This window comes from Vicugna pacos, chromosome 18 (genome assembly GCF_048564905.1).
Source record: "Vicugna pacos chromosome 18, VicPac4, whole genome shotgun sequence".
NCBI classification, from domain to species: domain Eukaryota; kingdom Metazoa; phylum Chordata; class Mammalia; order Artiodactyla; family Camelidae; genus Vicugna; species Vicugna pacos.
Genome location: NC_133004.1, coordinates 41,830,151 through 41,844,678, shown reverse-complemented (window position 1 = coordinate 41,844,678; position 14,528 = coordinate 41,830,151). Strand labels below are relative to the sequence as shown.

The following is a 14,528-nucleotide window of genomic DNA, read 5'->3' as shown; positions in this document are numbered from 1 at the left end:
AATAAAATTACCATCTGACCCAGCAATTCCACTTCTGGGTGTATACCCCAAAGAATTAAAAACAGGGACTCAAAGAGGCATTTGTACAGCCATGTTTATAGCAGCATTATTCATGATAGGCAATAGGTGGAAGTAACCCAAGTGTTCATCAACAGATGAATGGTTAAAGAAAATGTAGTAGATCTGTACAATGGAATATTATTCACCCCTGAAAAGGAAGGAAATTCTGACATGCTACAACCTGGATAAACCTCGAAGACTTTGTGCTAAGTGAAATAAAAGGACAAGTAGTGTATGATTCCTCTTACAGGAGATACCTAAAGTAGTCAGATTCTTAGAGGCAGAAAGGAGAATAGTGATTGCCAGGGCCTGGGAGCAGAGGGCATGGGGAGGCTACAGAGCTTCAGTTTTGCAAAATGAAGAGTTGTGCAGCGGGATGGTGGTGATGATGGCACAGCAGTGTGAGTGTACACTGTTGAACTGTGCACTTTGAATGGTTAAGATGGTAAATTCAACATTGTATGTATTTTCCACAATTAAAAAAAAGACTGAGAAATGTGCATTGACTTTATCAACTTGGAGAATCATTGGTGACATTGGTGAGAGCAATTTCAGTGGCCAGATTCCAGTGGGTTGTGAATCTCTCCCTTGAATTCTAACTCATGTGTACAACTACCTACTTGAAGTTCAAATGGGCATCTCAAACTTGTCACATACAAGAATAAACTGTCTTCTCTTCACTATGCAAACCTATTTCTTCCTCATCTTAGTGAATGGACCCTCCATTCACCCAGTTGCTTAGGCCAAAAAGCCCGGAGCCCTCCCTCTTAGACTCTACATCCAAACCATCAGCAAATCCTATCAGCTCTACTTTCAAAACACAGATGGAATCTTGCAGTTTCCTGTGACTTCCAACACATGCAGATCCGAGCCACCGTCTTCTCCCTTGGGCTATGTTAGTAGCCTTCTAATTAATCTCCCTGCTTCTGTTCTTTCCTCTTTATAGTCTATTCACCATATAAGAACCAAATAATCTGTAAAAAGTGTAAGTGAGATTATTTCACTACTCTGTTCAGAACTTCCCAAAGACTTCCCTTCTCATAGTAAGAGCCGAAGCCCTCCCTGAGCTAACGGCCCTTCTGGGAGCCTGTGGGCCGACCTGCAGGAGTACCCCTACCTTGGGGCTGTGCTCTTGTCCTCTGCGGAGAACCTGCTTTCCGGAGACCTTCATACAGCTTTCTCCCTCTCTTCAAAGGAGTTTCTGTTTCGAGAGACCTTCCCTAATGATCTGTGATGATTTAAAAACATGTCTGCACATTCTTCCATGTTCTTTCCATCAAGAGAGTCTCATTCCTCTCCTCTTGAATATCACCTGGCCTTAGCGGACTCACTTCTAACAAGTAAAACGTGAAGGCAGTGATGCTGTGTTACTCCTCCTGTTATAAGAGGCAGTGCTTCGGATGTCTGCCCTTGGAACAGAGCCACCATTCTGCGAGGAAGCCCCAGTCACAGCGACAGGCCACACGCAGGCATTCCAGCAGCAGCCCTGACTGCGGTCGCTGCTGACAGCCAGGATCAACGGTTGGATGTGAGTGAGGAATCCTAGATGACTCCAGCCCAAGCCTGTTTCTCTACAACTACATGCCATAGACCCTGGGGGAGAATTGCCTGGCTCAGCCCAGTTACCCCCGGAAATGTCGGAGAGGAAATAAGTGAGTACAATTATTTCAAGCCACTACATTTGGGTGGTTGGTGGTACATCAGTAGAGAAGTGAAGCACAGCCCTACCATGGTAGCTTTCCTAGCAAGCTCTAGTCCCTGATCCAGACTTATTTCTCTTTGTAGAACTTATAGCTCTCTGACAAAGTGGATGTGCATTTGTTCTTTTTTTTTTTTTTGGTTTTCCTTCCCTATTCCCTGGAACATCAGGTAAGAAGAAGGATACCCTGTTTTGAAAGAAGATACTCTGTTTTGTTTGCTGATATGTCCCTCAGTGCTTATAGGGAACGTGGGACATCATTTTCCCTTCAGCTCAAGTTACATTCGTTAGGTGGATGCAGTACCTGTGGTCCTCTGGCGTGGAGAAGGCAGCCATGCGAAGAGAGAAAGTGTATGATTTGGAATGTGTCATGGAGGAGACACTGATTATTCTGATTATTCTTGAAGACACTTCCACTTTCCTACTAGGGGTTCTTAATAAGGCTGTTTTAGATAACGGAACTATTCTTTCCCCTTTCTTCTTAAAGGTTTCATTTTAGAAATACAGATGAACATTCTGGTATGTTCACAGCATTGGGTTTATGCTAATGAGTCTGAAAGGGTGGCTGAGCTTCTGAACTTTTTATAGTTGACTTGTGTGCAGGTCATTCCTTTCTGTTTACCCCTTAGCATGCGGCAAGGGCTAGAGACAGTCTGAAAAGCTGTTTGCTGTAAGAGAAGGATTACCTTATCCTCTGCCCTTCCTTGAAAGAGAGGCCTCGAAGGCAGCAGGTGTCCTCACAACCCACTGATGAGCAAGGTCAGTTGAAGGTCTTTCATATTTATTCATTGCTGCCCCTCTTTTTATTTTTTCTCATTCAGTTTTTTTTCAACCTTGGGACCAAATCATTGTATTATTCTATTATAGCAAATGGATATGAAGACCTCTTCTCCATGCTGATGTCAGCTTTTCTTTCCATCATTTTCACAGTTTGAGGTGAGATTTTATTGCTGTTGTGGTTTGATGATCGGGGACCAAGGAAAGCCTAAATTCTGCTCTGCCAATAATCCCGACTCCTGAGGGATCCCAAGGAAACAATGTGCTCAAGGAACAGCAGCAAACTTGGAGATGAAGTATAACTTTGTTAGTTTCTGAGTCATGCCCAGTAACCTCCATCGTGGGCTCACTGGTAAAAGGTGAGCTGGAAAGTAGCTCAGGCCTACCTTGCTTCCCCTTCTCAGCCCAAGATCTGAAGTTAGGACCTGTGTACTCAGGTACGGATTGGAGATAGAGCAAGAAGTGACTGGACCCCAAGTGGGGACTCCAACCAGACACGTGAATGGAAGAGGACTAACTGGGGGCCAGGCTGGCAGGAAGGGAGCTTCACCCCTGGACGATGACCCTTAAAGGCACACTGCCCTTTGTAAGATATGGACCAATGAACTTCTTGGCCTCTGACCAACCAGGTTGGAAACTCTTTTTCCTTGGATGGGTTTGGGGAGATATTTTATACTTTTATTATTGGTCAAGGGAAAGTCACAGGGAGAAAGGCTGTGAGCATTCTTTCCCCAAGTTTGCCACCATCGTCGTCATCATTGTCATCATCGGTAGCCGCATACTTTAACTAAGTCATTATTTTAACCCAGGCACTCTGGTAGTCTTCTGAAGGTGAGTTTATTAAGATGAGCAAGACTTTTTACAATAAGATATAAAGGTCTAAATTAAAAAATTAAAATAAAAAAGAATTAAAACCTCTACTCCAACAATGTCGTCTGGAGTAGAGTTGAGGTGAACACGAGTTAGCAAAGCACAGCACGAAAAGGGCTGTAGTAGAATTCAAATTACATGACGTTCCAGCGGAGAGAGGACGCTCCTTTTGGCCGGGGAGACTTGAGGCGGCTTCATGAAGGGCGTGGTGTTTTATCTGAGCCTGGAAGGACAGCTGGAGTTTTGATGGCTAGGAGTGGGCGAGGAGGGACTGCTGGAGCAGCATGAGCAGGGACGGAAGCAGCAGCCTGTTGGGGAGAGCGGTGAGTTTCAGGTGGACTGGAGTCAAGCGGCTAGTGATGGGAGGAGCCCGGGCTAGATGCCGGCGGCTCTGACTTTCTGTGTAATCCTCTTCCCAGCGCCGCCACACCCCTTGCAGCCTAGGATATTATTCTGTTGGACATGAGGCCACGTATAACTTCTTCAGCCATAAACTCACTGTATGAGGCCTCTCCCATTTGTCTCCTTCTCCAGGTCGACTTGTGGAGAAGCACCTTCACAAAGATTCTCATGGCCTGTTCCCTTTATGTTCTTCACACCCAGGGAACGAACTCTAGGTCTAGCCTCTCTTCTCTCTTTACCATGTGGATGGCATGTATGTGGAACACATACGTGGGACAGCGTCGGGCCCTCATAGGTGTTCAGCTGAGACACTCACTCTGCACATCCGTGACACAAGCAGACAGAGCTGTGGAACTCACCAGGCAGGACTCAAGGCCAAGAGTGGCACACTTTCCAGGACGACTGTCAAGCCTGTCTCCAAAGCTAGGTTCAACTCAGGGTGTGGAGATGGCGGTTGAGGAAGTGGGGGTGCAGCAGAGGAGTCTGGAAGTTGAGATGCTTGAGGGTTAGGATTTGAGGAACTGTGGGGTGTGCGGGGGTTCTTAGAGGGCACCGACCTTTCTGGCACAGGCTGTCAGCACAGGGCACAGATTCCTGTGAGTTTGCCTCTTCCACATGAACCCGCCCCAGGAGGCCTTCAGAGGAAGCTAATTTACGTTCACTTATGTATTTCTGTCTTTACGGGAGAGTTTATCCCCCTCCTGGTGGTTTGCGCAGTCTGTGTAGGGGCCAAGAAGCTTTGGACTTGCAAATTACTTACGAAGCAATGACAGGATTCCCTGCCCCTGGTGACAACCGAGGACAACAGGGTCTGTGTTCCTCCCACCCTGTGCATGTGGAGCCTGTCCCTGGGGTTCATCCCCTTCCCAGCGCAAAGGTCCTGAGGGGAAGCTCTGCTGTCACAGCCCATGGGGTGGAGCCTTCACGCTGACTAGTTTCCTTAGAGCTCCCTTCATGTCCTTGTTCCTCAGGCAGTAGATAAAGGGGTTCAGCATGGGGGTGACCACCATATACATCACTGACGCCAGTGAATCCTTGTCAGCTGAGTGGGAGGATGAGGGACTCAAGTAGACCCCCGTGATGGTCCCATAGAAGAGGATGACTACCGTGAGGTGGGAGCCGCAGGTGGAAAAGGCCTTTTGTTTGCCCCGGGCTGATGGGAACTTGAGCACAGCAGACACGATGTGGATGTAGGAGATGAGAATGCCAAGGAAGGGGATGAGGACGATCAGGCCCCCCACCAGCAGAATCATGAGTTGGTTGAGTTGGGTTTTGGAGCAGGAGAGCTGGAGCAGGGGAACGAGGTCACAAAAGAAGTAAGAGATGACGTTGCTGGCACAGAACTCCAGCCGAGCCATGAGGAGGGTGTGCAGCAGGGAGTGGGAGCTGGCGATGAGCCAGGAGCTCCCCAGCATCAGGGCACAGATCCGCAGACTCATCACAGTGGAGTAGCGCAGCGGGTGGCAGATAGCCACGTAGCGGTCATAAGCCATGGCCGTCAGGAGGAAGTTGTCCATGTTGGCAAGCAAAATGCAGAAGTAGATCTGGGCTAGGCAGCCACCATAGGATATGGACTGAGCCTTTGTCTGGATGTTCACGAGCATCTTGGGAACTGTGGCAGAGATGAAGCAGAAATCCACCAGGGAGAGGCTGCTGAGGAAGAAGTACATGGGTGTGTGGAGGTGGGAGTCTGAGCCAATGGCCAGGATGATGAGCAAATTCCCTGCTGCCCCGACCAGGTACATGACAAGGAAGAGCCCAAAGATCAGCTCCTGCCTCTCGGGCCGGCTGGAGAGCCCTAGGAGGAGGAACTCAGAGGTGCTTGTGTGGTTTCCCGTCTCCATGGTCAACTGGTCCTGCTGGGAGATCCAGACCAGGCTTAGGCCTTAGAGACGGGGCAGGTGCCCACGCCCCCCTCCTTCCCTCATACGACCCCTCAGCTCACATTTGGCCACATCTCTGTGTTCATTTGCAAGAGAAGGCTCTCTGCCTGTCAAAGGGAATGCTTCAACCAAGGAGTCTTATGGCCCCAGCAGATCCCAAAGCCAGGGATTTAATTAGTTTTGCCACCGAAACACTCCTGATCCCGAGCCCCACAAAGCTCCATGTGCCACCTCTCCAAGGAGAATACTTGTGATGTATGGCCAGGTACTCAGTGGCGGTGACAACAAGAGAGGGGTGCTTGGGTGTCTTACCCCAGAAATTTCCCTCATACTCTCATTCTTTGTCATGATGTCTCGATATTAAGTAAAGCGCTATAGGAACGTAGCTTCCTCCCATGCCCAGTAAGACTGCCACCCAAAGGCCCTTTCTATTCAGAATTCTGGAACCACAGTGGCACACACATTGAACCAGAGGGTAATACTGGTAAACATCCTCCTTCCCCGGCAATATTTTATCTCCCCTTGTTCTTACACCCACATAGAGCCCGTGGCTCAGGGTGTTCAGGTTCATACTTCTCACCAGCTCTGGGCTGCCTTGGTCCGGGTGAGATGGACCACGCTGTGGGAAGCCGGAGGCCAGAGCAAGCCTGCGCAGGGAGCCTGCTGACTGGACGGCCCAGCCAGCCCTTCTGTCTGGCCTTACCCAGGAAGGCCTGGCCTCTGGTGGGTAAGAGTCGCCCCTGCAGAGAACATAGAGAAACTACAGGTGCAACGTTGCCCAAAGTAACACGGCGGGTAGCAGGGCGCCACAGGGACCCCTCTGAGTTGGAGTTCATAATAGTTCAGTGTGAGCTCAGCTGAAGTTTCATTAGATATAATATAAATTATTTTCACTGCCTCACAAGGCACAGTTAGTTGGGATTTGGGTCCTATGGAATGTAGATTATTAAGAGGGAAGAGGGGAAAAGGAGGAACTGGAGTTACTGTGCTGGCCTGTCCTCACCCGACCCGTCTGAGGTTAGCTCCCAGGCACCATCTTTCTAAACCCAACAAGCCGGAGTTCGCACCGTTGGCCACTTCCTCCTTGGAGCCTGATCTTCACTTGGTTTCGAAGCACAGTTCTGTGTTGGCACCTCCCTGCCTCACGGGTCACTCGCTCCTGGTGTCCCCTGCTCGTTCCTCCTCTTCTGCCCTCCAGCTGTTGGGGTGCCCAGCAACTCCTCAAGCCCCGTCTCTTCTCTGTCTGCACTCATTCTATACATGGTCTCATTAGTCCCAAAGCTTTAAATACCAGCCAAATTTCTATCTCCTGTTTGGGATTTTCCCCTTGAACTTCAAACTCCTTTGTTTGTTTGTTTGTTTTATGAAGGGGAGGTAATTAGGTTTACTTATTTCTTTGTCCTGGGTTCAATCCCCAGGACCTTGTGCATGCATGAGCTCCACCGCTTGAGCTATACCCTCCCCGCCGAACTTCTTTATGTCTAACCGCCTACTCCCCATATCCATTTAGATCTCACAGGCATCTCAGACCTAACTTATCTAAAACCATGTTGCTGATCTCCTCCTCTTCAAACTTGCTATTTCCTCAGTCATCCCATCTTGTTCTTCCAATTGCTCGAGCCAAGCCCTTAGCACCAGTCTTAAATCCTCTTTCTTTTTTCTGTCCTCATTCCAGTACTTTGGCAAAGCCTGCCATCTCTGCCTTTGAAATATAACCAGAAGGGGACCACTTTCTCTCTGTAGCCACTGCTGCCTTCTTAGCCCCCAGACCACTTTTTTTCCATCCAGAGCATTACAGTAGTCTCTTAACGGGGCTCCCTGTTTCTGTCCACACCCGACCCTCAATAGTCTGTTTCTACACAGCAACCAGAGTGAATGTTAAGAAACGAAAGTCAGATCGTGTTACTTCTCTGCTCAAAATCCTCCAGTGGCTTCCTGCCTCTCTCTGAACAAAGCCCAAAGTCCTTTCCAAATCCTGCAGGGCTGTGCCTGACCCGGGCCTCCCCCGTCCCTCTCCCTGACCTCACCTCCTTCTGTTGCCCCTCACTTTTGGTAGGCCGGCCACAGTGGCCTCCTCGCCGCGCCTGAGAGCAGGAACTTTATTTTTATTTACTGCGATATTTCTAGTTTCTCCGACATTCCTGGACTATAGGAGACATGCCGTGTTGTTGAACGAATGGGGAACTCTTCTTAATGTGCCCCTTGGTGACCTCGTGCCTTTGAGACGGTGAGACCTCACAGATGGTCCTCCTTCACCTCATAGCAGCCTCGTGCCTCCTAAATGTCAATCATTTTTGTGTATCACCTGTATTTTTCTTTCCTTAGCACCGCTGTTTAACTCACTAAATTTGTGAGTCGAAATTCATTTATTAGAAAAGGAAGTTTGTACATCATGGTAACACTAGAAGGCAATGCCGCTTGGTGAGTTTTTAAGCTAGAGACCATTACCTGCAGAGTTCTGAGCCTGAAACCCACTTTTTCTTGATTAAAAAAGGTGAATGGAAAGTTGTAGCGAGGAGTTCGGGAAGTAATGCCCGTCTGAGTATTTCTCTGAGAGGGCGTCCGAAGGGGCGGGAGAGAACTCGAGAGGGAACGGCTGTCTCGCCACACTGTTTGGTGCTATTTGTCTCCGTCTCTGTAAACCCCCTAGTGCCAACTTTCAGCTCCCTGTAGGCGTGGGCTGCGCACTGCGGGAAACACTGCACCAACCCATCCATACCTGGACTTGGACACCTGTCTGCGCGGGCCTGATTCCTGTTCCTGATCCTTGGGAAGCCAGCACGCCGATCGACTTTGTTTCCTTGCTTCAGTGGCAATTCTTCATCTCTCTCTGGTGACCTCCGCAGCTCTGGGGTTTGTGTTGGCCTGAATGCTGGACCTATTTTGTGAAAGCCCCAGGGATTCTGTACTCTGCTTTCTTCTCTGGAAGGTGATGGGGTTGGATTCCTAGGTGGTTTCCAAGGACTGGGTCTCCAGTTGAGAAGTGGAGAAGGAGATGTCTTGGGGCTTATGTGTTTTGGGGCACTGACAGGGGAGTGTGTCCTCTTGCCCCCACATTGGCACTGACCTGTCCAGTTGTTCTGATTTCTGCCAGCCCCACTTGAGGAACCTGCCTGCTCCTGACTTGCTCCTCTTCTCCTGAGGCAGGGCAGACAGCTCACAAGCAGCCTAGAGCCTCAGACACAACCCTGGCCCATTGGAAAGCAGGGTGAGGAACACGTCTGTGCCTGGAAGGCAGGGTGAGCAAGAAGGCTGAGAGAGCAGGGCTCCATCCCCTGACTCTTGAGCCTGGGAGAGGTGTGTGGGTCTCACACTCAGATTATTTTCAGAGCTACTCCTAGCCTCTAGGGAGCAGTACCCAATGGGCACTGTTAAAAATAAATGTGTATTAACTACCTTGGGTCTGGCCAACCTCAGTTCTCCTGGGCTCTGCAGCATCTCCTTAGGGTTTTTCTATTGCAAAGTTTTTGCCTTCAGTCATTTAATTTGTCACTTTTGTCTACAGGGAAAAATCTTAGTATTTTCTTACTGTATGCCTTCTGTCCAGGGAATTCATCTTGTTTATTCGCTCAGATCGAACTCCAGTGTTCATGCTGATGGCCATTTCATTTCAGCTCAAGGAACTCTCTTTACTGTTTCTTCTAAGACAGGTCTAGTGGTGATGAAGTCCCTCAGCTTTTGTTCATTTGTGAAAGTCTTTCCTTCTCCTTCATTTCTAAGTAACAGCTTTGCCCATTAAAGTATCCTTGGTTGACAATTTTTTTTTCTTTCAGCACTTTGTAGATATCACCCGGCTCTCTCTTGGCCTGCAAGATTCTGCTGAGAAAGCCACTGAGATGGAAGTCCCCTTGTATGATATGAACTTCTTTTCTCTAACTTCTTTTAAAATTCTCTTTGTTTTGTTGATAGTTTTATTGTAATTATAATGTGTCTTGGTGAAGTTGTCTTGAGTTGAGTCTTTTGGGGACCTATAAGCTTCATGTACCTGAATACCTGTAACTTTCCCCAGATTAGGGAAATTTTCAGCCATTATTTCTTTAAATAAGTTTTCTATCCCTTCTCTCTCTTCTTCTGAGACTCCCATAATGCAAATATGGTTTTGTTTGATGGTGTCTCATAAGTCACATAGGCTTTCTTTACTCTTTTTCACTCTTTTCTTTTTTCTCCTCTGATAGCGTAATTTCAAATGATCTGTCTTTGACTTTACACGTTCTTTCTTCTGTTTGATCAAGTCTGATATGATGCTCTCTGTTTCATTTTTCACTTCATTCATTGTATTCTTCACCTCCAGAATTTCTGTTGGTTCTCTTTTTTGAATTATCCCTGTTTAACTTCTTGCTTTGCTCACATATTTGTTCCTTGATTTTTATTGAGCTGTCTGTCTGTGCTCTCTTGTAGCTTGCTGAGAACTGTCTATTCTTTGTCTAGCTATTCATAGACATCTATTTCTTTTGGGTCAGTTGCTGGAAAATTATTGTGTTCCTTTGTTGCTATCATGTTTCCTTGGTTTTTTGTATTTCTTGTAGCCTTGCACTGGTGTCTATTCATTTGATGGAACAGTCCCCTTTTCCAGACTTTACAGGCTGGTTTTGGTGGGGCAATACTTTCACCTGTGGGTGGGTGTAAGGGTGCTTACTGAGTGGGTTGTGGCAGCTCCAGGGAAGGCTCAGGGGCATAATCTTTGTGTGTCTCCATCAGCTGAGGTCAGTGTTGGTGAAGACTGCAGGGGTTCTCAATGGGCAGGGCTGGGGATGTCTGCAGTGGCTGTTGAGTGTTCAGTGGTGAAGGCTACTGGGAACTTCCTGGTCATTTTTTCTCCCATGGGGGATATTGTGGCTGAGGAGACTCCTTTTAGGACCATGTCCAGCTTGTGGATGCCCTTGTGGTGGTGGCAGCACTGATGTCTGATGTGCCTGCAGGTCTGATGGCCATGGAGTCAGGGACTGAAATGTGGGCTCAGGCAGAGCAGCCATGGCTTTGGGGTGTGGGGCATGCACAAGATTAAGGAGGGCTGGGAGCCCTGCCCCCAGGGTGGTGCAGCAGCAACTCCTTCTGAGGTGGGGGGGTGTTGGGCAGTTTCTCCCTCTTCAAGGAGTCTGCAGTGGCAATGGCTGGCAGTTACCTCAAGGGCAAAAGCTGCCTGTGTCCTCTGCAAAGCTGGCCACTGGGGTCCACGCCAATGAGCACTGTGTGAGCCTCTGAGATATCTGTTGGAGTTCGCAGTTTTTGAATTAAAGTCTATTTTGTCTATTTAGTATAACCATCCATGCTCTCTTTCGGTTATAATTCACATTGAATATGTTTTTCCATCCTTTCACTTTCAACCTGTATATGGCATTAGATCTAACGAAAATCTCTATGACACAGCATATTTGGATTCTATTTTATCCATTCTGACAATCTGTATCTTTTGATTGGGTAGTTTAATCAATTTCTATTTGTTTTTAAAGTAATTGCTGATAGGAAAGGACTTGCTATTACCATTTTGATCTTTGGCTTTTGTATGTGTTAAAGCTTTATTGCCCCTCATTTCCTCCCTTACTGCTTCCTTTGTGTTAGTTGATTTTTTGTAGCGACATGTTTTAATTTCCTTCTCATTTCTTATTGTGCATATTCAATAGATTTTTTTTTGTGGTTACCATGGGGATTACATAAAACATCCTAAAGTATAACAGTCTATTTTAAACAAGTTCAATTGCATAAATAATACTTCTTTACAGATCTGCATCCACTTTTTGTTATTCATGTCATAAATTACATCTTTGTATATTATATACCCTTTAATATAAAATTATTTTTATGCTTTTGTCTTTTAAATCCTATAATAGAGTAAAAAGTGAAGTTAAAAATCAAAATTACAATAAAACAGGGTGTTATATTTGTCCATATGTTTATCTTTACTGTAGAGCTATGTATTTTTATATGATTTTGAATTACTGTGTAGAAAAAAAAGGTGAATCCATTTGTACCAGCGTATCAGAGACCAAAGGATTGCCGCACAGTCCCTGCCTCTTTTTTTAGAGGTATTTGAAAAATTCTGTCTCCCATTATTTCTGAAGTAACTTCATCGGCATTGGTTTATTGATTAAAGTCCTCCAAATAATTTAATGGATATGAACCTATTATGTTTTAGTCAATTTCCATGGGACCCTTTTTTTGGTGCATATAATTTCTGGGCATGCAAGTAACAAAATTTTTGATTCTCTTTCAATGTATATATTCTAAGAAAATGGAAACTGTCAAATCTTGACTTTTAATGGCAGTCCCATAGTAGAGTTGTCCCACAGCAATGTGCTCCTGGGGTGAACTGATTTCATATTTTCAACTTGTCTGAACTAGTCTGATTATAGTCTGAACTTCCTAAGGTTCACATGCGAGTTGAGGTCGTTGTTTAATATTCAACAAAAATTATGCCAGCGAGGCAGTGCTGTAGGAAAACATCAGAAATGTGTTGTCACTGGTGCTTTGATTTGAGTTGCAACATAACCCATCTGGCTATTGATCTCAGCTGCCACCATCCTTGTGTCTGTCTCTGTCTTCCAAGTTTATAACCTTGGGAGATTTGAACTTAGTTCATAAAATTTTATTACCTGGATGCTGAGAACATGTAGTACAACCTCCCTCTGTGACAGACAGAGAGTTGAGACCGTCTTGCTCACGGTCAAGTGAGTGAATGACGGACTGGAGCAGGACCCCGTGGTCTGGACTCCCACAGTGACTTCCTCCCAACAGTGCTATTCCAGTTATTCCTTTATTTCTTCTATAATCTCATGTCTGGTCTGATCCAGCTTATTCCTGCTTCCTACTCCCCCCCTTCCCCAGTGCTCCCTCCCGTAGGTCACTCTGTGGCCCTCGACTACAGTCTTAGAAAGAATGCTTAGCCTCAGTTTACAAAGCTGTTCTGGGTGAGACTGATGGGAGGCCTGGACCTTTTCTATTTGGCATCGTCATCCTCTGACGTCTGTTTTCCACCTTTAGAGGTGGCTCTTGCTTAAAAAGAGCTGATCCAGAGTCAGACTTGACCCTTTGGCTAATCTTGTAGTCTCACTCAAGCTGTTTTTGTTCTGTTCTGTTCTGAACTGTCCTGTTCCTTTTGCTCCATCTTCCCTCCCTTACACATGCCCTCTGTTCTAACACATCAATTCTGTGTGTTGTCTCCCTGAAGAGACTGCCTTTCAGGGCTGTGCTGAACTCCATGGAGAGAGCTGCAGGCACTTGGGAGTGGCTTGTAGAAGGCTTTGGGACGGGAGAGGAGGCCAGCCTCAGTAGTTGGCAGGCCAGGAGGGAAAGGCTGAGCATAAGGAGAGATGACAGTTAGCATTTCTTAGGAATACATTATTTTAAAAGTAAGGTATGTATGTTGTTTTTTAATACATAATTCTGTTGCACACTTAATAGACTAAAATATAGTGTAAACATAATTTACATGCACTGGGAAACCAAAAAATCTGTGTAACTTACTTTATTGCAATAGTCACTTTATGGCAGTGGTCTGAAACCGAACCCACAATATCTCCGAGGTCTGGCTGCACCGTATTTGCGTTCCTGCCTTCCTCGAGTCTCTTCTTTGTCCTCTCAAAATGCTTCTTGGGAGACTCTCTAAATTAACCATTTATTTTCAAATATTTAACTCAAGTTCTATTTTTGAGGAAATTAAAATGAAGAGCCCTATTATGTGCCTAGGGTTTGACACCTATTATCTTATATACTTTTTACACAAGCCATGGACTGTGCACCAGATCCTTTTTAGAGATGAGGATGCTGAGGTTCACAGAGGTTTAACAAATTCCTCAGAGTCACTAAGCTAACAAGCGTAGAAGCAGGGTTTGGAACTCTGTCTGACCCCTAAGCCTATCCCATTTCAACCATTTCTAGGACCTCAGGGGAAAAACCCCTGGGCAGGCATCAGCAGACCTAAGCTCTGGGTTCAGTTTTTCCTCCACGACCATGTGTGACCTTGGGCAGACTCCTTGGTTGTTCTTGGCCTAAATCTCATTTGCATTCCCACCTCAGGGTTTTTGCACAAGCTATTTGCTTTGCATGGAATGTTCTTCCTCTAGTTTCTCTCTGTTTCAGGAGTCCCAAAGACCACATCTGGGATCAGTGATTTGCTAGAAGGACTCACAGAACTCAGTAAAGCTTTAATGCTAGTGGTTGTGGTTTATTACAGCAAAAGAACACAGATTAAAATCAGCATCAGTGGATGTGCACACCCATCATGGCTGGGTGGAGGTTGGGGTTGGGAGCTGGCTGCCAGTGAGAAGGGCCCAGGTCAGCGGGGGTGACTCAGACCTGATGGAACCAGACCTGTGGCCTTACTCATTATGCTGTGCTGTTTCCAAACAGCCTCATCGGTCCTGGTGCTGGGATGGAGCACCCAAAGGGCAGGGTGGCTTGGGTGGCTTTGAGGTTAATATGGGCCCCTTTCAGGGACTAGCATGCTGCTGAGCACTTTGCAGGCCCTCTGCAGAAACATCTCCTGGCTGTTTGTGAAGTACCTGGTGGACTCCCACTGGCACCACTCACCTTTATGCCATTTGGGAATTTCCCAATCCCACTATCAGGAGATTCATCTAAACCTCAAACATGCCTGGGAGGTTGAGGGAGGTTCTTCTCTGGGCTTCTGTTTTGATCCACAAAGATGTCCTGAGCACCACTCTGGGTCAGACACAAGATGCTCCCAGTTTGGTGGGGAAATGTCAGACCCATGAATGGACTGATTCAATATGGCAGGAGGTTGGCCCCGGTGGTTTGGAAGCAAGAGAAGGAGCACTTAGTTCTAGAGGGGTTTGGGAGGAGGTAACACCTTCTCTGGGGCTTTTAAAATTTATTTTTAA

The 14,528-nt window shown here is 46.6% G+C and overlaps 1 protein-coding gene across 1 annotated transcript; it reads right to left on the bottom strand.

Annotated features, from left to right (window-relative positions):
• Positions 1-4,707: 4,707 nt before the first annotated feature.
• Positions 4,708-5,652, bottom strand: LOC102539019 (putative olfactory receptor 1F12P). Its single transcript, XM_006210403.3, has one exon. The coding sequence runs from the start codon at positions 5,650-5,652 to the stop codon at positions 4,708-4,710; it is 945 nt and encodes a 314-aa protein (XP_006210465.1).
• Between the last annotated feature and the right edge of the window lie 8,876 nt (positions 5,653-14,528).